Source organism: Agelaius phoeniceus, chromosome Z, assembly GCF_051311805.1.
Source record: "Agelaius phoeniceus isolate bAgePho1 chromosome Z, bAgePho1.hap1, whole genome shotgun sequence".
Lineage (NCBI taxonomy): Eukaryota > Metazoa > Chordata > Aves > Passeriformes > Icteridae > Agelaius > Agelaius phoeniceus.
In genome coordinates, this window is record NC_135303.1 from 77,777,217 (window position 1) to 77,801,706 (window position 24,490).

Below are 24,490 nucleotides of genomic sequence, written 5' to 3' on the forward strand. Positions count from 1 at the left end.
CAGGCTGACATTGAGTTGTATCATTTCCTGTTTGAAAGGAAACGTCCATGATCACAGCAAGTACACATTTTGAGCATTTCCTTCTCAGGAAGTGAATGGGAAGAACATCTGAGTCTGAAAACTGCACTGTGCAGCATAGCTTGTAAATCAGGAAGGAAGGGGGGCATGTGGTTATCTTATGGGATACAACTGCCATGTGCGACCCTTCCTTAGCACTAGCTTTGAAAACACTGATCCCCATCTTCTACATATTCCATGGTATCAAAGATGAACCATTCCTCATGGTATCAAAGAAGAACCATTCCTCAATAAAAGGTAACAAAAAGCCTCTGAGAAAATGCTACTAGGCTTCATGTTCCAGTCTCCTACAGGATCATAGGATGATCACCTTGCAAAATTAGAGTTATATTCTATTAGACACCAATGAAGGTTTGAACTTATGTAGCTTTTTCATCTTATGAAAAACTAAAAGTGACACATCTCCATGATGCATATGTGCCTTTATGGGACTTCAGCAAGCCCCTAAGATTGATGCTTACAGGCATCATATGTTTTGATTTGCTTGTTTAATTTACATTTGGAAAATGCAATAGTACTACACAGAAGGACATAATTCTACTCTAATCCAGAGAACCTATTATTTTTCCCAGCATTACTGACCATAATCTATTGAACATTCCTGTAATTCTTAAGTTTATGTTCCCTTCCCTAGCATTCCATGGCTTTTACATTACACAAGGGAATAATTCTTTAATTGTCCCCAGTTCCTGTGAAAAGTGCTGCACAAGAGAACAGGCAAGGGATGGACTGTTCTACTTTGGAACAAAGCAGTTCTCAGGGCTATGATTTACTGTTGTCCTATAAATGAATACAGACCCTTATTTGGAAAGCACATTCTGGCTTTCCCAATAAATTATTAAGCTAATCAATTTGGCAAAAACCAACAACTAAAAATAACAAAATGAAAGGAAAACCAGTGGTACATGAAATCATATGTCAGAGTTTTCAGCACTGGGATGTGGAGAGAAATCAGGAATATTTTTGGATGTACTGATACTTAAGGTAAGAGAAAAGCAGAGATGTCTTGGGAAGCATTAATGGATAATATCTTTTTTCATAAGGAGATCTTTTTAAAGGTATCTGAACAACAAAAATAAATTAATTCTCCCACATTTTGTTTACTTCAAGACACAAGTTACTTGTAAACTCTCGTAAGACCTTTCTTCATCCTTAAGCTTTGTAATATCTCTTAAATACACTTCTGTTCTTCTGAAGACAAAACTAATCATAAGATATGACTTATTAGTGTACTGATACAGTCCCTTTGGAGACACAGTAGGGCACAGGCCAAAGATCCATAACTGCCTATGCTATATAACAATGTTAAAATAGAAACGGTCTAAAGTTTTGAAGGCCTTTCCATCATAGCTTTAAAGCTTGAAGTGAACTTATTCAAGTATTCTGCTTTCTTTCTTGAGAGAAATCCACAGAAAGTTACTCATATGTAAATTTAAGTTAAAAAACCTACCCCTCCATAGTAAAAAGATAATTATCTCCAAAAGAGTTAAAAATGTAGCAAAAAAAGGCCAAGAGAAATATCTTGATTTTGTTCCTACTTCTACGATTTCTACATAATTCCTCCTTTTTCCACTTTTTTATCATCACTTTCCATTTACTTTTTTTTATCCCAAAACTCAAGATATGCATTTTAATCATCAGAATGGAGCTGTAGATTATCTGGAGAAGAGAAAGAGGAAGGGAAGGAAAAAAATACCATAAACTTTGACTTTCTGCATCTGAAAATTCAGACTTTAATTTTTAAATCTGCCAAACATGGGACACTGAGCAATTTCTCTCAACTTGCTACAAGTCTAATGACCATTGTTCATTAAGGAGGTACGTGGGGAAAAAAAAAATCTCAAAAGCCTCTAATCAAAACACAGTTTTGAACAAGTCACACCCAATCTGCTAAGGAGGTATTCTGTAATCACCTCATTCCTTTCCTGTGCAAAACAATCTTAAGTCAGTGAAAGTCCACTGATTTCTACATACAAAGTAATAAAAAATTAAATTGGAAAAATCAATTTAAACAGATAAAAAGCAAAGTATTGTTCCTATGCTTGTCTTCTGGGCTCCCAGAGGAGAGGGAATAAATAAGTCTGCTCTGTTGTTTCTCCTGTTCCCTATTGTATAGTTATTTAAACATTTTTTCTGAGAAAGCAGACAGAGTGGGTGGGGGACAGAGTATAAACTCATTACTACCTTCAGATGCAGCAGGGTCCCTAAGCAGGGGGCTCAGAGGAGAGGAGAGAGATGAGATGTGTTCTGGGGAAGGAGGAAAATAAGAGGGACTGAGAAAATTCCACTGAGCTTTTGTCGTCCATTTCCAGTTTTTCAGCTCCTCTCCTCCTTATCCCATTCTTATCTCCCTCTCAAATGTTTCTGCTCTGTAGCAGCAAGATGCCAAAGCTGACGTCCTCAAGTGAATGTGTGTACGTGTGAGAAGAGGGGTAGCTATGCCAAGCTGTGGGCACAAGGGATTTTGTAGGTGGAGATGGGAGGCTGCTGGAGTGCAGGCCAGAGAGGGACCTATTGTGCACCAGCTGAGCCACACAGATGAGGCAGTATTCCAAAACTGAACATAACAGAGGTGTGGCATTGTAAAAATTTAGGAGTTGCTGGGTAAGGAAGAGGAGTGAGGGTGCAGTGGAGTTGATAGCCCTGCTTACCACTCCCATGAAGACCTTAGGGCAGGGGACAGTGATGATTTCCATGCAGCCAGTGCCCCATACAGGGAAGTTCAGATTTAAGTATTTCAAAATGATACATGTTTGAGTAATCATCTGTTTAAGGGAACAGAAAGAATTTTTTCCTTTCTGCTGAATTTGACAAAGTGTTTTTCCTTCTTCCTCACAATATCTGAAGAAGAGTGTGTTTAAAATAACAGGATATGATTGCAACATTGAGAGTTTATAAGTTATTTTATCAGCCAGTGTTCAGTATAGACAACAGAGAACCCGGGTGGTAACTTGAAAACCTCAATTAACATGGAAAATTATGCATAACTCTCTGCAGACAGAGATATCCTTTACATCTTCTCACAGTCCCCTTTGTGAAAGCAGGACCTCAATGTTAGGAGCTAACTCAAAGTTGCAAAACTGCCTGTAGCATATAATTTATTACAGGAGGCCCTGGAAAACCCTTGATTTTGGGAGGCAGAAAATAGAGAAAGGAAGAAACAGTTTCTTCTGTTGCTGTCAATAAAGCTTTTTGTGTTAATATGCATCCCAGACTCAACTGTTTTCCCCCTCCCAGATTTCTTTTAGAACTGATATTTACATAATCTGTTAAGCAGAGTGTGGGACATACGCCAGATCCTCAGGGGGTAATTGGTCATAGCTCCATTAATTCTGATGGAACCGCATTGATTTATAGCAGCTGGGAATTTGGCCCTCTCCACTTATTATATAAATGCAGCTTCTGCCATTAATAACATGCAGCTAAACAGCCACTTGTTAATTAGGATCTCAAGGTTTAAAAGCTGCATGCCCAATGTTTCACAGTACTAAGAACGCTGCTCCAAAAATCTTACAATCAAAAGCTGTCCAAACCACGCATGTGTGCTTCAGAAGAGCAGAAATGACCTTTGTGCAATGAAGTACAAAGGAAGACAAGAGGGGGCTGTGGAGAGGAAGGAAGTGGGAAAGGACAGTGTTCAAGCAGCCTCACTTAATGCACTTAACTTTTGTCTCTAGGTTAGAAAGTTGGTTTCTCCAGACTGCCTGAGCACTCTGGGGGGAGGGATAGTCTTTCTGACATTGCTGCTTGATGGCTGAGTATTGACTTAGTTGTGGTTTCAGCTATTTTGCTTTAGTATCCTGGTGGTCTAAGTTCTTGGAATTGAAGAGGTCCATAGATGACACTATTATACCATTTCCTGTAAATTGTTTTTTCTTCTCAAATTAACCATAAAATATCTACCATATTACCTGTGTTTGCTGAGGACCTATATCCATGTTTCTCAGGAGGCTGTTCAGAAAGCCTGTGACACTCTCCCATGGATAAATGCTGTTGGACCCATCAAGGACTATGACAATGTCCAACTGGGTTTTACACTCTGCAATACAAATTGCCACATAAGAATTGACAGTAACAAGGATCAGACTTATCTCACAGCTCCAGCTGTGACTTCTGTCATTAGTAACAAATGTATATCGTTCTGCAGTGTGGCTGAACTGACATGTTTGATGACAACTATCATTCTGCAACTTCTGCATTGTATTTCACATGGCTTGTGTTCCCTCTGTAAGGAAGGAGTTTTCTTGGAAGCAAAAATTTAAGAAAGGAAGATCACATAACTGGAGCATTTACCAGTGACCCCCTACTTTAGTCAATGTCAATCTATTCCTCTACAATTTTTTCAAAGGATCAGGTCTTTAAGATTTTTATGTATATTACTAAATTGGGTTTGTATTAGGTCTCAGTATGCCGTCATTATTTAAAAGGAGTCTTTTAGCCATAAGTTAAAAACATAAGCAACTATTTTTAGCAATTGTGTTTGGATGTTACATAGCAGTGTAATGATTGTTTATACTGAGACAAATTCCAAAAGTGGGAAGAATTTAGGTTATATACAGACAATGAAAACATTTACTTAACTTGGTAATGCTGGTAGCTAAGTTAAGCAGTTCATTTTTTTCAGTATGCCTATGTGTATACATTTGTCTTGTTTGGCACTCTTTATTTTTGGACACACGGGAAAATTCCTGCAGCATGCATACCTTGCACAGACGGAGCAATGGCCCCAACGGTTTCAAAAGTGGAGCTGACATTAGAACAAACTCCAGTTGTGTAATGCAAACGTCCACATTTGTAAGCATAAAGTGGTCCACATGCCTTTAAAAAAATGAAAAAGGGTGAAATGTTTTTGTTATGATATCCGAGAAAAAAACAGACTTTTAAAATTAGCAAAAAGTCCTTTCTTACCAGAAACCCTCCTTTTGGGTTAGTCACTAAGGTTGTTCCAAGAGTCATGTTTTCTTTTACTTCCACGACATTAGGAACTGAAGTAGAAGCTATAAATAGATTAAAATGTTAAGTATTTGGGAACATGAAAACAAAATGCTAAATTATATATCCCCTAGTAAGGAGCTTCCAGCTTCTAAAATAAAACCCAGACTGACACTGGTTTCATCAAATATTTTAGCACCCTTCCCCCTCCTTCTTCAACTGCAACAATCAAGAAAAATTTCTGAGACTGGCTTTTATCCCAGAAAATTTGTCTGGGTTGCTGTCTCAAATAGTTTTCTTGAACCGCAAGAAAAGGAAAAAAAGTAAAAATAACAGCACAATGAAAACAAGATACTACTATGCACAGAGTTTTGTTAAATAGGAAAAAAAAATTAATTTTTTACCGTGTGTCGCTATGAGTAAATAGCTTTTCAACTTGTTACTATTATGTAACTATTTGTTACTATTATGTTGCGTTACTGACAGTTAAATTTTCAAGGAACACAAGGAGATGAAAAGTATCGCAACATGTATATTTAGTGAAGTTCATATTAGACAGGAATTTTCTTCCAGTCTACATCAGGTATCTCTTGCCTTGACCATGAAAATTATTAATATTCACCTTTGGCATATTAAGATACATCAGACTAGTTACATCTTCATCAAAAGCTTACTGATGACATTATGAAGGTTCTTGGCTTCAGAGAGCTTTGGAAAGGGTAATCCATGAAATTATGATCCAAGACCTTCCTGGCTCAATGGCCAGGCCTGCCAACCACAGTCAATTAATGTCAGTCATAATAAAGTTTTGGTAATACAACCACATACCCATTCTAAAAGTATGAGCATGTTTTCCACAGTATAGTGAGAAGCCTTAAAATAGAATTATTTTTAATGCTACAAACACAACTTCCTTCACATTTAGCTCTGGAGCCCCAAGCGAATTTTCACTAGGAAGGCTGTGACACAGCTTTATTTCCTTTCATACCTGGTAAGTTCAGTTTTGTGCAGGGTGATGGGCTGTGCCTTCCTACAGGGCATTTGTAGACATCGCCTGTTCTTTTCTCAGGTTGGCCAACCAGTGGTGAACCAATAAGTACCCTGCAAATTAAATAAGTTACCTGAAATGTCTTCTTTCAAACAAGGCACAAAAGTGAGCAAATAAAACTTACAGAGAGAGGACAGCTGCAGCAAGCTCTACACTAGCAGTATAGGATGGAGAAAAAGAAAAGTATCTATTATACCAGTCCAGATGCAAGAGAAATAAAAAGGACATGAAAAGGAAATGTGCCTATAAACCAAATTACAGCATAGAATAACACTTTTAAAAATTCCAGAGAAAATAAAAGCAATATAGGTGGCTAGACAACAAGTCTTAGAAGTAATACAGAAGGAAAGATATGCTTTATTTATGTCCTAGATCTTCACAAGATCTTTGATGAAAACCTATTTTCCATGCTCAGAGACCAAATGCCAAAGGAGAGTCTCACAAGCACACAGAGGAAGAATTTAGTCTTATGTAATGTGGAGCAGCATTGTAAAAGAGATGTTCTTCCCTATCATTAATAAAGCAAAGGGTTATTAAAAGAAATTTCAAAACTGTAAAATGCAGAGAAGCTGAAGGCGCCTGACATCCCCTGGCAGACGATCAATGGTCATCAAGTTCATGCCCGTGTGAGTTCCTTTCTCAGAAGGAAAGAGCCCCATGAAGAGTGTTACGTGGTCTGAAAGGCTATTTCATTTTGTCTTTTGGCATGAGGGATTACACAAATTATTGAGAAAAAGCTGCAGTCAGGTTCAGACTGTTTGCTGCTGGAAAGCTCTATCGGTTCCCTACAGGTTGCAGCAGAAAAATCCTCAAGGCTGTTTTATTTTCTGCTCTAAATACTGATATGCTGAAAGCTTGACAATTTACAGGAGCTCTGAATTTCAATTTCAGAGATGTCCAGATCTAGCACACTACTTTATATCGCTGTGTGGCTACTGGTAGATTCCATATTTCCAGCTCATATTATTGTTTGCTTTTGAAAGGTTTCAGGACTGCTTACAACAATACAGCTTACTTAGCAAAATCCCAGCTCCTCAAATGGATTCCATTTCCTGAAGGTCTAAATTAGCTCACAGAGGTCATTATTCTTATTCTCTCATGACCCTCATACAAAAGTGTATTTAAACATCCTACAATTGCAGCAGTCAAAAACTAGCACATTCAAAAGCAGGCTCTGTGGTTTTATTTCTCTGAGCCCTGTGTTGCAGTGGTGATCAGACTTTCAGAGTCTGGCAGACCCAGCACTTGCAGTGGTGATTGCTCACCACAGAACAGTCTGGCCTGTCTGTCACACAGCCTCATGCTGCCTGTCATTCCTGCATGCCTTCAGGAGTCCCTGCATTTACCAAGAATTGTCAAAAAAGCTCTGGGAAAACCAGAGCCAGCTGCAAAGAATAGAGAAGAGATAGAGATCTCTTCCCCAAACCTTTTACCATGTAATTGTTATTTCAGTCCTCCTGCCCAGTCGTCAGCCTCTGGGGTTAACAAGGGAAAAGCATAGGCAGGTGTTTATCCAATGACCAAGAAGCAATGATATGAGTGAGCATGCCAAAATACAGCTTCTACTTAGAACAACAGGAAGGAAAAGAGAGGTTAAGATAAAGGCTCCAGGTCCCCAGTGCAAATATATTACCAGTTGCAAGACATAGCCCTCCAAAAGGGAAGGCAGAGGGAATACTGTACTAATTAATATTTTGACAGGTAAATCTTACAACCAACAGAGTTAAAAAATTCAGTTTAGACAACCCCTGACAGAAAACTTCAGAAAAAAAAAACTTAATGCAGAAGTAATTTCATTTTAAATATATTAACAGAAGGAAAAGGTAAAGATTTCATTTGGTGAATGGAAAAAACAGAGCTCAGGCAAAATGCAGTACTTTCTCAGTTCCATAAATGAGGGAATCTACCCATTTTGTGAAGTAATTTATGTCTCTGAGGAGATAATTTGAGGTATACATGTGGATCTTTTTGTCTCCCAATCTTTCCAGATTTCCTAAGGGCTCTGCATAAGTTTAAGAAATATGTCTGACAGAATCTGACCCTAACTTGAAAATAAAAGTACAGCACCTGAGTCACTGAATACCTGATAATTTCGAGTGTTCGGGTAAAAAAAAAAAAAAAAGAAAAGAAAAAGAGCTTACCATTTCCCTTCCTCATTTTCATACTGTTGGACTGTGTACCCAAACATGTCTTCCAGAGGCCCACTGAAGGTCAGTGCATTTTTCACATCAACATTTGAAGTGCAAACAAGGTGAAAGAAAGCTTTAAAAACAAAGTATTTAAAAAAATTAGTATATAGCAGTACAAATAAACCCAAATACTTCTAAGAAACCAACGTTCAATTATGACTTAATGAAAGGTACAAGACGTTGAAAGTGGCATTTAGGGCACACGTATCTCAGCTTGTAAGAGATTTAAAACATATTTCTTCATACAAAGGTACATAACTAAATTCAGAGTTGTTAGCAACTGGACTTCTGTATTCCAAACATATCTTTCAAACTCCCATCACTCATTTTAAAATCAATTCCAACTGCAGGAAGTAAAACATTACCACCTTTAAGAATAAATAACTTTTTAGTTATTGATTTAGTTTAGTTTAGTTATTCTTTTAGCTCCATTCATTTCTAAAGCAAGAATTTAATAGAAAATGTTCCCTCATTCAAGTAATTAGTTCTAAAGGTTACTTAAATTGAGAAATAACTAATTTTTAACATAAAATTTTTGAAGAAAAACCACATAGGAAAAGAATGTGGAAAAATTTTCAGATGTATTTAATTTTAATCTATATTAGAGAAAAAGAAGTATATGGTTTTCTCTTAATTCCTGTAAACCATTTATATTTGGAAAAGAATAAAATTAATTTTCTATGCAATCTTTTGCTGGTCTCCATAGTACCTATACGTGATTACTTGCAGAACTCTGATAATCGTGCATTTAGGAAAAGTTGCTATACAGTGGTGATCTTGGACTATGAAGAGATCAATCAAAAGAGTGAATGTTTCTTCTGACTTATTTCCCATACCCTAAGGTTCAGTGATCAACACCAAGGAATATACTGCAAAAGTTTGACTGCATAGCAAGTTTCAGAAAAATTTGAGATATAGGGTAAAAATCCAGCTTGAAGTGATACCTATAATTGCAAGGCCCATTAAGAAGCAAAACCCACTATTTGTATATAAAAATAAGGCTATTTATCTCTTCTGTATTCACTATTTCTTATAGTGCTCTCTTCCATCTTTGTCCTGTAAATCAGTTGTAAAAGTAACTACTGACTCTGCTGCTGCAGAGCTGTATATTTAATTCACAAGAATCAAAAATTAGGTGAATTTGTAATACATTAAAATTGCTTAAAACTACAAATATACACAAATTTCATTTAACTTTCAAGAAGCATTTCATGAGCATTTGCTGATACTTAACAGCTACATAAAAACACTCAAATACCCAATACTTGCTGCAAGTTAAAACATCTAAATAATCTCCAGTTGCGAAACCACATCTGTGTTATTCACTATTGAGCTGACAAAATTCTCATGGAAGGCTTGTTACTATAATTAAGCTCCCAAGTGGTCAATGCTAATCTGTCTCTCTCAGCATCTTATTTCCTGCTTAATGCAGTAAAATTATCACAGAAGACCATTTGTCATTTAGTAAGTATTTCCAGTTTCACTGGACAGCAAAAAAAGGAAAAGTTTAATTTGTGGTATTTTAGTTTTTCTTCCTCCAGTCAGGGTCAGGAAATATAAAGAAGTGAAAAAAAAACTAAAACAGAGATTAGTTCTTCAGAAAATATTCACTGCAAATGATAAGAAAAAATTAATCATTGACAGCCTGATAGGAAATAATTAATTGGAAAATAATTTTGTTTCCCTTAAACATTTACATTTAAAGAAATTCTGCTGTGCCTGTTCACATGCAATAGGCACTTTCCTTCCCTATTCTCAATCATTCCAGTATAATTAAAATGAACAAACCAAATTTTTAGGAATTCAATCAAGTTATCATTAATTCAAGTCTTCTTTTGTTAAGTTTCAGTAAAAACTGAAATTTACTACCAAAAGAGTAATACCAATTCCTGTTATTACTTTTCAAACCATATAAGGGATTGCAACTGTGTCATTTACACTCACAATCTACCTCCTAGACAATGAAACAGTACTAATGAGTCACCTGCTAAAGCAACTACGTTCATTATTTAGTTCAAGAAGAAATGTAGAAGCAAAATATACCCATGTCAGCTTCTCTCTTAATAATCTCCAGAGGTCCGTTCACTTTAAGAAGGACAGAACACCCTTCTAGAGGTCTTTAGAGGTATGCTCTTCCCCTTTCTCACCTTATGATGGTGTTCAACACATATCATGATATGAAATAACAAAGGCCACAAATTCCAGGCCTTTAGAACTTGATGTCTCCTGAAGCAGCCAAAGGTCACATGGGCACCCTGTACTCTGTTCACTTCACCATGATATCCTCCACCATCATTTTATCATCTGCTGATAGATGAGGAGTTTCATCACAGTGATGTAGTATTGACAACTATGGATTTTTACTCTGTAGTCATTACAGGAATTTTTGGTCTTGAAGTTTCTTGAATTGGTTATGTAACATTGACAAATCTCTTAATTTTAATGCATGTGTTTCTAATCCTCATAACAGCTGAAAATACGAAATGCTAGTAAGTAGACGAGTAAAAAATGCCAGCTATTTACTATTTACAACCATCCTAATCCTCATGCTTATGAGTAAGGTCAAATTAGAATCAACAATAATAAAGCTTTGTTTTAAAAAAATAAAGCTAGATGAACCAAAGGAAGCTAGATGGGCCAGACTGGTCAGAAATAAAACTGAGGTGGTGGCTCCACACAGCAGAACAAACCTGTAGACCTTGTTGGCAGCCTTGTTTAGCCTTGGAGGCTAAATGTAATGAGCTTAATGGGAATCTGAATAACTCAATGGAAGACAAAACCACTGCAGCTTACAACCCACACAGGATGCACATCTGGTTCAGGAAATCCCTTTAGCTGGAGATACTTGGAAACTGGAAGAGGGACATAACATATGACTGCGTGGTTACTTTTTGTCTGTAGCTATCTGCTTACATGTACTCCTGTGGACATGATACTGGACAAAACAGGATCTTGATGGCTGTGCTCTTACTCTCTCATCTTTGCCTTCTATCTTAGCCAGAAACCAGATGCTTTGAAGTTTGACTTCACTCACAAACTGTTTGGCATATTTTAATATGCAAATGTACTGCATGGCCTTCTTTGTGCTCTATGTGCTTTGAAACATTACAAGCATAATGGTTTTGCATTAAAGTAAGGGTCATGATAAACAGTGTAAAATTAACTTACAAATAATTAATGTATTTAAAGGTAGCTTGCTGCATTTTCCACAGATCCTGCAAAAGAAATCTTACAAGCCAAAGAGGTGTTCAAATCTGCAGATGGTAAATGGAGAAGTGGAGTTTATGATGACCTACATTACACATCTAGCTAACAATAATCTACTGATTTATGGCAACTTGGCTTTCATGCTTTACTTGATTTTTTAGTAGAGAAAACACTGTACAGAGTAGCTAATGATTCAGAACACATAAAAACATTACTGATTGTGACTGTGAAAATTATATTATTAATAATATCTAGCTTGAACTCTTTCAAACTTCCAGTTTCTGTCTAAGATGGCATGCATTCTTTACTGTTTCTAGCTAACTTGTGTATGTATTAAGAAGAGTATTGGCAGAAGCACTGGAAAAAGGAGAACTACAGGGAAGTTGGAGAGGATTCTCATCAGAACTGTGGGAATTAAGGCGTAAAAAAAAATCATAAGGTACATAATATTTGACCTAGTCACAAATAATGTAGGTATATTAAGATTTTGAACTATTTCAAGTTGTGTTATCAGAATGACTGGGAACAGACCAAAATTGACTGACACAGTTCAGAAATGCAAAGTATAAAAGCTTCTCAAAGGTTAAGACTGAAGTCCCAGTTTCATCTTCATGTTCTGCAAGAAATGAGGCACTGCAGGAAAACCTGGGACAATGTCCCTCTCACCACTGACTTACACTGAGCGGAACACGAGCTGATACGTGTGCCATTCTTTGCTTAGCACAGCTTGTACCTATACATGAGAAGTTAACACTCAGTCACCAAGACGACAACACAAATATTATTTCTATTACAAACCTGGAGTAGTAGCTCATACTTGTCCAGTAGCCACTAATAAATTCTTTTCTGTTTTATTTAATGAGTTCTTTTAACTAAACGTTTGTGCTGTCTGGATAGTTACTCTGCCTCCAAACCATGCAAAACCAGATTTTTCTGGGACTTGTTCACAAGCATATTGCCTGGCTGGCCACTCTTACCTTACAAACACAGAATTGGCACCCTTATTTTCCTAAAAAGATGGATATAAACATAAGCCAAACTGTAGAACAAAGCCTAACACCTGGTTCTTTACTGATGAAAAATAGATCACCACAAATCACCCCCAATAAATGGCACCATGAAGACCAACTTAGACAAGAGAAGAGAATAAATTGAATTAGGATATTTTAACTGTATGGTTTGTAGCAAATAACAACTGCATCCTCTATAAATAGAGACAACACCAAGAAATACAAATGTTTTCTTTCAAAAACAGGAAAGGATGAATTTACACTTAGCATTGGACAAGGCTAACACATTGGCTGTGCACTACTTCTCCCTGCCAGCATGTGGTTAAAAAGTTTTTTTTTTGCTTCACTTCACACTTACTGCTATAGCACTTGTTTTTATTCTTTCATCTGCATTTTGCAGGAGACTGAAATAAAGCAGCTCTAGGTGCACCAAGGAGCACACCAAAATAAGTATAAATGTTTTTCATAAGCATGCTCACTTGGAAAACATTGGGAAATTATTAAAAAAAAAGTTAAGAAAACAAGACTTTCTCCATCTTGGAATATAAGAGAGAATGCAGAAGAATGCAGAAATTTAAGCTGAAGAATAAAATAAGATTAAAGTGTTTTATGGAGTTCTCATATAGTTAGATATCTTGGAAAATAAATGAAAAGAAAAATTGCCTTAATGCTTGTTCAGCATGTACTACAATCAGTGGTGTTGTAAAGATATTTTAAGAACTTGCAAATAGAACAAGTGCACAATACAGCAACAGGGAAGTGTGCATGTGATCACAGTGTACTGAAAGCTAGGTGTTATTAGGAAAGATGTCCTAATTGTAAGACAGTAACTGACTGTCTTCAAAAATGTTTTACATTGATGTTGCAAAGACTACCTGCCTCATCATCTTAGAAAACCTTTGAAACAAATCAGCATAAAAGGATGCAGGTGGGGTGCTGGTAAGTGTGACTCACTGAGGGAAGCATTACTGTGGCCTCCCACAAAAGCTTATTTTCAAAATGGTGACAGACAGTATCATGCTCTGCAATTTGAAAACTCTTACACTTGAGGAAATTGATACCACTGTGTGTGGCACCTGCAAGGCTGAGCTGCAGCTCTCAGCTAGCTGCAATCAAGCCAGCTGCAGAGAACAAACTGTGTCCTCCAGTACACACTGAGCACTGAGCCTCAGGAAATAAAACCTCCTCAAATTGGGATCCCTTAGCTGCACCAACACAACCCTGTGCACTAGGGTCAGGGCTGGGCTGCACCTGGCTGGTAGCAAGGTAGATTAAACATGTTTCTACTTGCAAAGTGGTAACTACAGAAATGCTGTTTTTAAAATCATTGCTCAAACATGTGAAAGTGGATTATTTGTTGGACCAGGAAATCTACACACTTTATTTTTTGCTTCACTTGTGATAATGTCACTGCAGAATTACACAGCCTTTTCCTATGAAAAAGAGATTTAGCCACTGATATGACAAGTGGAAGAATATACGACAGCATTGTACAATTGCTGTCTGTGAGTTCGGGGGCCACAGTGCTCTGGTCTTACTGTGGATGGCCAAGAAGGCTGAGGCAGGAGCCCTTGTTGCATTCAGTTCTGCCTGGCTAAATATCAACAAGTTTCAAATAAAGCTGTATATATATAAAAAAAGAATCAACTTCAGACACTTTTTCAGTAGTACTTAAATTGAGCCTTTTATTTTTCAGGGCTACAAAAGACCTTTTGTATGGTTTTGCCTCTGGCATTTTTTCTTTAATCTTTAACCTTTGAAGAGCAAAAGACTGACTTTCTGGAAAGAGACTGAATAATTAATAAAACACTTCTTATTAAAAGTAGATAAATACCACAGAAGACCAAGAAATATATATTTGAAAGTAATTCCAGATGCAGTAGCCAAATGCTTTTCAAAACCAATTAAATGCTTTGTACAACCCATTAAATAAAGCTCTCTTTACTGGTTTTGTACTAAGTATTTTGTGCTGGAAAATAGCTTTATAATGGAGTATCAAGTCTGAAAATATACTGAATCAATGCTTTGTAATGCAGTACCAAATGAATAACACAATGCAACAGGCAAAACTTTTGGAAATATAATGGGAGAGATCAAGAATATGTCCGCTACTCAATTAGCAGTAATCATAATAAAACTATTTTGTGCAAAATTTGGAAAGTGGCCCTCTCATCATCACAATCCTTAGCACTCTGCAGTTTCTCACAAAAGAAAGAAAAAAGCCTTAGAAATATGCAGTCGCATACAAAGGACTTTATGAGGTCTGCTTCTCAATTTGTGCAGATGTACAAAGTCTTTGCAAATTTAGCAGCTTGATGGAAGTGAAACAACTCCTACAAAATGTTTTATCTTGTTTCCAATCGTTTCCAGTCCATCTTTTGGATGTAGTTTTTCCATCAACACTTAACTCCACACAAGCCCCCACAATTTTTGTATTCCCACAATGTCCATATGTCCATCCTCCTTTGCTATCAAAGACCATTCCTCATGAGCCCCCCAGGAACTTTCAACTCCTACCATACAGCTTTATGTGCAAGCCCCATATTCCAGGCAGAAACCATAGCTAAAATGAACACGCATGTTGTTTTCTGAAATAAAACCCATCAGTAAGAATCAAATAGGACACTTAATTTGGCTTTCTATGACCCCTTGTTGAGTTACGATGAATCCCAGCTTTTCTAGCTGATGTTCTGTAAGCTTTCCATTATGTAGCCTTCTTGAAACCAGCATGGTAGGTCAAGTACAACTTGTGCTGCAGGAAACACAAGATACCAAGTCTCAAAGTCACTTCTTCCACAGTCATTTTTCATTTGACTTCACACTGCCAGTTAGGCTGTTTTTCCACACAAGCGTATTTTATGTATTACAGGTCAATTTTTGTTGCTCTTAGCCTAAAAAAAACCCCACCTAAGTAGATCCAATATGAACCTTACTGTTTCTTTTAAACAAGTATGATGGTAATTGAGTATCAAGTGTGCTATTTTTCATATCATGTGAAATAGTTAATGAATATTTCTAAGTTTTCATTTAATGTTTCCTACAAAATTAAATTCTGTGACATTTGCTTAATGAGAGGAAGCAAAACTAATTTTTTTTTCATTCTTAAGCAAATAGCTGCCATACCTTTTCCATCCTACCAAATCATATATATAACGTCACTTTGAACAATAGTTCCTCTAACTTTCTGCCTATGATTCAATCCACAGATGTACTGGCTTGTGCAATAGGTAGCACAAACGATTGAGAAGGTAAACCGATCACTGTCTGGTTAAAAAATTATATGACCATCCTTACATAGTGCCAATTTATTATGTCAGCAATTGGTTATAATTGTTGTAAATGTATCTTTGAATCACAGGTGCATTTTTTAATACAGAGTTTTTGAAACTGAATTTACTTCAGAGATGACAAAAACACATGCAAGGCTGTAGAATCATTTCAAGAAATTTCAAGGCAGAAAGTGAAATATGTGTTCAACAGTACGCGTCATTTGTGATTCAACGGAGGTTTATTTTGAGAAGATGGAGACTGGTGACTTTCACCATCAGGCAACATGGCCTACATCTTTCATAATTTTAGTATGCTAATATAGGGACTAAGGAAAAATAAAGTCCTGAATACTCATGACACTGGTGAATCCTTTGATTTGAGGAAATCACTACTTGTCAGTGTTCAAATGTGAATTGAAAATGACATTGTCTACATATTTTTAAGTTTCTTTTGAATGCATGCCTTACTCGTTTTTTTTCCCTAGCACCTTGCAAGTTATCTTTGAAAAAAAACCGTCAAAACTGAAAAAAAATTGCTAAACTCTGCAGGCAAATCAATGCACTTCTGAAGGTAGATATATTGCCACCATGCTGTTACTTACATATAAAAAAAATCTAAATAGACTTAAAAAGAATGTGAACCATTGCACCAGAAAGGGCTCCCAAACAAGTTACTCTGTTTGATAAACCTATGCTTCACCAGTCTACTCCATCAAATTTAAAACCAGCTATCTATAAAATGGCCCAGGACAGAAATTCCTTTCAAACTTTGTGGGAAATATGATAATCTGAGAACTGATGCAAGAAATAATGCCTAACTGAAAACTCATGTAACTATCTCCCTGCCAGGCCTGCTCCTTTCTCTCCCTGATAAGGGACCTCTCAAGATTACTCCTTGAGGAATTGAAAGACTCCTTGCAGAAGCACATTCTCAGAAAGTGATTAACAGCATGCTAAACTCTGATATCCCAGCTGTGCTACAGAGGATTGTGCACGTACAATCCTTTCGACATAAGCATTGACAAGTCTAGAACCAGGAGAGGATCTAGCTGGACCTGGATTGATTCCTCTCTGAGAGGAGTTTAGAAAGCAAGGGAGTATTTTCTGAACCTGATGACAGAACAGCAAAGTCTCCCTGACAGATTTATCTGTCTCTGCCCTCTACGCTGTTAGTCAAGTGTACTTTGCCATCAAACCTTGTTAAATCACCATCACATTTAACACTGAAGTTTGTCAATTCACTGTTTTATATCAATAACATATCTTGGAGTTTCATTCCTATGAGTGAAGTATATCACTCCATTTGTGACATGGATGAAGAAAAATTATTTTTTTACCTACCTGACTTGATTTCTTTACCCTTTCATTTCCTCCCCCAGTTGTTTTCAGAGATTTTCAGGTAATTTTTCTCAAAGTCTTAAGCTAGTAAAACTTTTTCCATTCCTTTACTTCACAATGACTACTAACTCCTGTCTTTCATTGCCTTAGGCTCAGCATAATCATGGGCTTGCTCCCAGTCAAATCACTCAAAGCTTCAGGAGGAGAAGAAATCCTCCAAAAGGAAGTGCAAATACCGTGATATGACCCTTTCACATTCAGCTGCTGGAGCATCAAATCTAAGCCAGTTTTTACATAGTACATAGTACATAGTACAACAAAAACATAGATTATCTCTAGAAAATGCATCAATATCAATTTCACAGTGATCCAATTTCTTTTGGAGTACAATGGAAGGGAAAAGATGGAAGCTTATAAATATCTAGTTTTTCCTTTAGTCTTAAAAAATTTTGCTATGCAGTTATTTGGGGGGAAAAAATCCAAGAAGAAAGCTCGACCAAGCAAAAATGACAGAGACAAATGGGTCAAAGACAAACTTCAAAATTAAATCTCCGACATGTATATTAGAAGAAAAATCAACTTGCAAAGTATAGTCAAGATGTCTAGAGACAACTTACCTATTCTTTTCCATAATGAAACAGCTCTCATAATTTTCATTATTACACAACAGTTCATTTTTAGCTGAACCATGTACAGAGAGATACCTGAAAACTCTGAAAGTTTAAAGTGCTTCTTAGCACTATGACTTTATTTTTCAGACAAACTTGTTACATAAAGCTAACAGGTTCCAAAAAAACCATGAATCAAAACAATATTCACTGAACTGAATTCCATTTAAAAGACACAGGGAAATACTACAACAGTCTAACAGAGAAAACACCTTTACTTATGTTAAAGTAAATATATAAAGCATTATATAAAGTAAATTATATAAATTATAAATGTATAATTTATAATAAATTATAAATTTTATAATTATAAATTATACAAAGTATTATATAAAGTAATATATATAAAGTATTTATATTTAATTCTTTTTATAATTCTTTCATCTTTACTACAAGTAAAGTTGAAAGAATTAAAAAAAGAATTAAATAATTGTATGTGCAGCTTTTTGAGAGAAGAACGGGAAAATAAGGGATAAACCTACTGCTGCTAAAGGAAAATTTTGAAGTTTAAAAATGCTTGACATAGAGCTTGGACTGAAAATATGAACCATCATCTGAATAATTCCTTTTTTCTATTGCCTATGTTAATTTTTTGTGATGCATCAAATGCACTGTCGATAATATTGTTCAAGATTTATTTTGTTTAAAACTTTTTCTCCTGTTGGTAACCAAACAATTGGTACAGTGAGAATATAGTTGATAAGAGATTGCTACAGGCAATAATGGAAAATAAGTCACATATTTGTTGAAACGCTGGAATTTCTCCATGAATGGTCCCCAGATGCCAGTGCTCTCACACAAGGTCAGATGGAAATGCCTCTCCAACTGCACAGAACTGAAATGCCCGCAGGGAGAACCAGCCTGTCCTGCATAAGCATGAGGGAGCAGGCACTGTCTGTTTGCACAGATCAGGTCTGACCTGGTCATTGAAAATCCTGAGCCTGTTCCAAGCATGTGCCAGCACGAGTGATCACAGTAGTGACTTTCTATTACAACATACAGAGCACTCCTTATTTGAAATCTATGGCTTTTCACTGCTAAAAGAGAAGATAATCCTCAGCCAGTTTGTTTCCTTAGTCGTCCCTACCTATGAATTAACTGTGACAAAAAATCTTTTATTGTACTGGACAATTTAAAGAACATTGCTCTGTGATAACATAATGTTTACACTTGGAATCAAGAAATCCAAGCAGATAAGAATGTGGAACTGCAAATTACCACAGTGATCATTAAATCAAATTTTCCATGGACTTAACCATAAAAATAGCTGCCTTATCTAGTGAAGGCTACAAAAAACCACACACATATCATGAAAAACACTGCACCCTAAGAAAAAAAAGTTTACTCATTTGGTCAAAGAAGACCAAAAGAACACCTGGTATTGCATTAGTCAATTCATACGTCTGCTGCAGAAGGTATTTTGCAGCTTAGCTGATCTTATGGTCCAAGATAATCACAAGGACTTTCACATCTTGATGTGTCATATGATAGTAGCTCATCTTCAGTCTACCTGTTGAGGTGAGCATAATTTACAGGCAACAGATAAAACTGAACTTTCTGTAAATGGATTCCTATACCAGTAAGCCAGAATTGGCATACAGTGTTCATCTATGACCATGAGAAAAAAAGACAAAACCAAAACGCCAACTTTCCATCAGTATCACTCTTGAAATAAGAACAGAAGATGCACCTCTAGCAAGAAACTTATTCCCTGAAATAATTATGAGGGATATCTGTGGAATAGAATATGGTCAAGATTGGTGACTATTTCATTATCATTTCACAGTGCAGTTGGAAAACAAAGCAATTTTTAAAACTGCAGCAAAATTTTATCGGCTTTTAATATTCTTCTTTTATGTGGTATATTTTTATGGTCAAGATAATTTTTCTTTATGTGAAAAGCTAATGAGTTCTCCAAAAGTAACTTCATCATATATTATCGATACTGACTGGCAATGTACTGAAAACCTTAGCATAATATGCATCATCAACAATATCTACTAATTTTTAAAGACTCTGGCACTCAAGTATCAGTAACAGCATGAACATCTCTTTTGTTGTATCATTGCTGTAGGGATAAACCAGTTGAAAGCACTGCAAAATTAATCTTAGGTCTTTTTACTGCAAATGTTCATTTTTTATTTGCCAATAAACAATTCAGGGAAATTTGGAACCAGCCATGAAGAGACTATAAAAGGAAGGTTTGTTTCCCCCAAAAAAATTAGAGCTGGATTCTAGAGGTAGAAAAACATCCTGTTTTTTAGATGCAGTTTAAGATAGAGTTTTCTACATGAATTACTGGCACTAATAACTTTCATTTCCCACCCACAGGACTGAAGTACACCCATGATTTTAAAGATATCTATCTGGACCAGGCCTATTCTGAAAGTATCCTCGTGATACCAGGAGTTCCATAAAGGACCTGCAACTCTTTCTTTCAAACATCTCCATCACCCTCACAGAACTACCATACAAGTTTAATAGTGAAGAAATCGTCCAAGCTGAATTGAAGTTTACAAAACTAAGATCAGTTTTGGGGTCATTTAAAAGTGACTCAGTCTTCTAAAGGGAATGGGATCTGCAAGTCTTACATAAAGGACCTCCTAAAAAGGTACAAATGAACCTTGTGTCACCAATTTATATCCCACAACACTACTGTTGCATGTATGTGCCACCTTAGCACAGATTTAACATCAGTCTAACGCAAGTAGCACCTCAACTATAGTTTCAGCAGCAGAGTCTGGCAGATCACTTCCAGCTTTTCCTTCCTGCCCAGCTATGAGGCAGCACGGCAGTTCTGATGCTGAGGTCTTTTTGTTCTTTTTGGTCTACAGCCCTTTGGATACCACAGTTGCTTTTTTATGGGATACCACAGTTGCTTTTGTAAGAAACAGACTTTACCAAGCTGTGCTGATAGATACAGAGGACCAACTCATACTGCTCACTTAAGAATTACTGGAGAAAACATGCTTTCTAAAGGAAACATGCTTAATGATCACTGACTTCAGTCTAATGCCTGTTTAAAAATAAAAAGCCCAAAAAATATTTTTAATAGCCTTTACAGCTCCTGGCAGACATCTAACTGGCAGAGATAGAAAGGAAAGTACTCATTAAGCCCTCATCAGGTACATAATCTAAGCATTTTTGCATCATTAGCTCAAACAGCTAATGCCTGTCTCACAGGAGGTCAGTGCTGTGGTGAAATCTGGTGCGATTACTGAGATGCAGGGCGAACATATGTGCTAAGAATTGAACAGATATAAACAGGGCAACACAACGCTCTGATGAAATAAAACCAGCAAGTGCTCTGCTTCTGTTCCAAGCATGGGTACAGGACTGATGAACTGATTCCTATCTGTTACTGTTAACTATATCACATTTCTCAGGGTAAACAAATTCCATAAAAAAGTGACCTTTTGCTCTGATTTTTTCTGACTGGAAGGCTGTTCCAACTTCTCATTTTTTCAGTAGTAGGAATGTTCTGCTCTCTAACATACATTTATTTCTTGCCAGTCCTTATGTCAAAATAAAAGTGCTTAAAGTAGGGAAACAAAATAGTTTTAAAAATGTTCTAGAAATAAGCAAAAAAGCTCAAATTCAAATTACGACTGCCTAAAGCCCTAAGCATTTTTTCAGTGACAATTTCCACACTCTTTCCAAAAAACCCTACATCACTTATAAATTTCTATTACCTATTTAGAAAAGAAAGACCAGTCTTCAAAATTATGAAAGGCTGGACTCACAGTTGTCAGCATTAATTTTGTTTTTTCTAAACACTCATCTTTGTTCATAACAAAATACTTTATCTCATAAGAGCAATAAACAGGACCATGCAAATCTACACTTGGATAAAACAAATGCAGACAGCTTGAAACAATTTAGGCGGTCATAATTTACCAAGAACACAATGCTTGAATGTGTACTAATAGAGTTTTAACAACTGATTTCTGGGGTTTTCTTGAGAAAAGGTTTAAAAGCCTGTCATTTGACTGATTTGACTTACCAGATTTTTTATCTCAGCTGAAGTGACCTGAAAACTGTTAAAAACCACCAAAAAACCTTGTTACATATGGTTTCATCTGTCTTTCTCTTTTTCTTCTCACAAGGTGCCCTCTCAGAAAGCCTGTAAGGTTTATTTCAATCAGCTCCTCTTGGTTTGAGTTTTTTTTAATGTCTGACTAGAAATTTTTCCTTTGCTTATCACACAGACTGCCAACACAACACAGTGAGGTGTTTGTTTCACAAAGCAGTATTTTTGAAAAAGAAGGTGGTTTTCAGACAGGTATGAAAGGAAAATAAAGACAGTCTTTCACGAACCTCAGATACAGCAGTAGCAGGGTGGCCGGAAATTACTCCACAGTGAGAGGATTAGCAAGGTCTCAATATCTCTAGAGTCCGTCTCAGGCTCAAAGCTCCTCTCCCTCAGACACACACACAGAGCTTAATCACATCAGCTGGCATCTTACCCTCAGCCTAGCATGAGTTGTTAGAACTGAGTTCAGACATTTCAAACATTCGCTGTGTCTCCCTTTGGGGAAGAAGTCACATACCCAAAACAGCATCTCATGTTTTCCATTAAACCACAGCTTTTCATCTTTCCTCACAGCTCTGGAACTTGGAACAGCTCTCTCAGGAGACAGCTGCTCTTTTTCTGCTTCTTACTGCTGCTGTCCCAGTAGCTCCTACATACAGCTTCGCAGTGAGGGCAGCCAGTGTCCCAGGAGACTTGACTATCCTGGCAGAGCCCCAATGTTCACCCAGCACTGTTTCTGCAAAGTCCATTTCAGCTTCTCTTAGACAACAGAAATTTCCACACAGGGGAGGAATAAATTATATGGGATACACCAGTTCTCTTTACCAAATGTAACTGGTCTTATGGTACCTGTTTGGGCAAGATAAACAAAGGCAATGAATTAACTTCTCTCACACCTTAACTAAACTATTTATCTAAAACACTTGAACAATGCAGGTCAAAGTAAAGGCAATTTTCTTCAGCAAAACCTGCTGTAGCTTTCAGGGCTTCAGAAACCATTAAAGGAAATGAGCATGAGCATTTAAAAACTGTCAGACTTCCTGAATTTATCACTTGCTACCAAGTTCCTGCTACAGTAAACAAATCTTCCAGTCTTGAAGATAATGATCAACAGTGCATCCTGAGCCAATCCTGCAGCTATAAAAGCAACAAGTCGAGAGTCAAGTTAGCTGTTTCTCTTACTGAACACACACACACACACATCTTCACATACAAACCCTTTCAGTAAAACCTGTGCTAGAAGTATTTGTTCTAATCAAACAAAAAGTACTGTGTGGGAAAGAATCTGCCCATCTTTAAAAGCAGATTTGCTGGTAGACATCAGGTCCAAAATCTTTTTGAAAAATGGAACACTATTCAGGGCTTTTTTTCTGAAAAACTACAGATAGAAATGTTTTTGGTAAGAACAGTTATAGTTTTCAATTATTTTCCTTTCACATTCAGACCAGAAATCTGAAAATTGCCTCCCTCATCCCTTCAGACATCGTGCCTGAGCCAGCTGTGATTTAGGTATCTCAGACAAGATATAAGAATATCTATTTGCTCAATGTGGAAGTTGTACTTATTAATGACAGCAAAGTGACCACCTTTAGCTAGTGTTACCTAGCACCTTAGCCTTGTGTTTACTGTGAAAGAGAAAATGGCTTTAAGCTTTGTATCTTCTGTTCCATTTGACTTCTTAAACCCCTTACACTCTTTCTTTGCTATTCCAGGCTTGGCTTTGACTAGAAATTCCATTTTGGACCAGAGAAAACACTTCCCATCATGTCTGGTATGTACATTCCTAAAAAGGAGGACTGGTTTCAACTAATTAACATTCTTTAATGGAATAGCTGCTTTGCCAGAGGATTCATGATCAGCTCTGATTTGACTCTAAGTAATTATTAGGGTAGCATGACAGCAATTACATTAGCTGTAAATGTGGCATTTCCCAAAAAGAGGGCAGTAAATTAAAGACTGATACAGCAAAAAACTGACAAGACCTGGCAGGGCTTGAAAGTTGCGGCCTTATGTTGCATTTCCCAGAAGACACTGACTTGGAAAGAAGGGCCACTCTGATACCACTCCCCTCTCTGTTTCTTATACAGCTCTCAAGTGGGACAAAAGGAAGAATTATTTTCAGACAACAGAAAAAACAACCATGATTTCAGAAACCTTTTCCTCACACTTTATTGCAGGTTAAGACACCTTAGGAGTCATTTTTTTTCCACAGGAAAGCTACAGAGCGTATCTAAAACAGTCAAGTTTACAAGTTGACAGGGGATATGCAGTTTGGTTGTTAGACTGAAGACAGAATCTTTCCTTTAGATTCTGTATCATGCAAGCAGTTACCCTCAAATCCAAGTCAATGCCCTATTTGAGTCAAGCATGAAATATGTGGCAGGACTAAACATTACACTTATTCAGCAAGTCTTTGGGCAACTGTCACACAAGAGGCTTCACAGCCTGTGTTTACTCTTTCCACTGCTGAAAAAGCCCAGGCTCAATCCCTGTTGGAGCCTGAATTAAGAATCATAATTATCACAAGACCAAATGGTTAGGCATTTTCTCAACCCTAAATTTGCAGAATAATGAAATATCAAAATACTTTTCCACACAAAATCTGAATGAACCCTAAAACCAATTTGCGGCCATTACAGGAGAAAGACAGATACTGGAAAATTATCTACCACCACACTCTCCCCACTATCTGCTGAATCAAGTCAGAACTGAGAAATC

At 36.8% G+C, this 24,490-nt stretch overlaps 1 protein-coding gene across 1 annotated transcript in view; it reads right to left on the minus strand.

Annotated features, from left to right (window-relative positions):
• Positions 1–24,490, minus strand: part of ITGA1 (integrin subunit alpha 1) — a 72,332-nt gene that overhangs the window by 35,552 nt on the left and 12,290 nt on the right. The window contains exons 2-6 of the mRNA XM_054651859.2: positions 8,200–8,320; positions 5,999–6,111; positions 4,987–5,075; positions 4,782–4,896; positions 3,990–4,117 (exon numbers count right to left, since the gene is read on the minus strand). Coding sequence (XP_054507834.2) covers positions 3,990–4,117; positions 4,782–4,896; positions 4,987–5,075; positions 5,999–6,111; positions 8,200–8,320 — 566 coding nt within the window. The remainder of the gene's footprint in view (positions 1–3,989; positions 4,118–4,781; positions 4,897–4,986; positions 5,076–5,998; positions 6,112–8,199; positions 8,321–24,490) is intronic.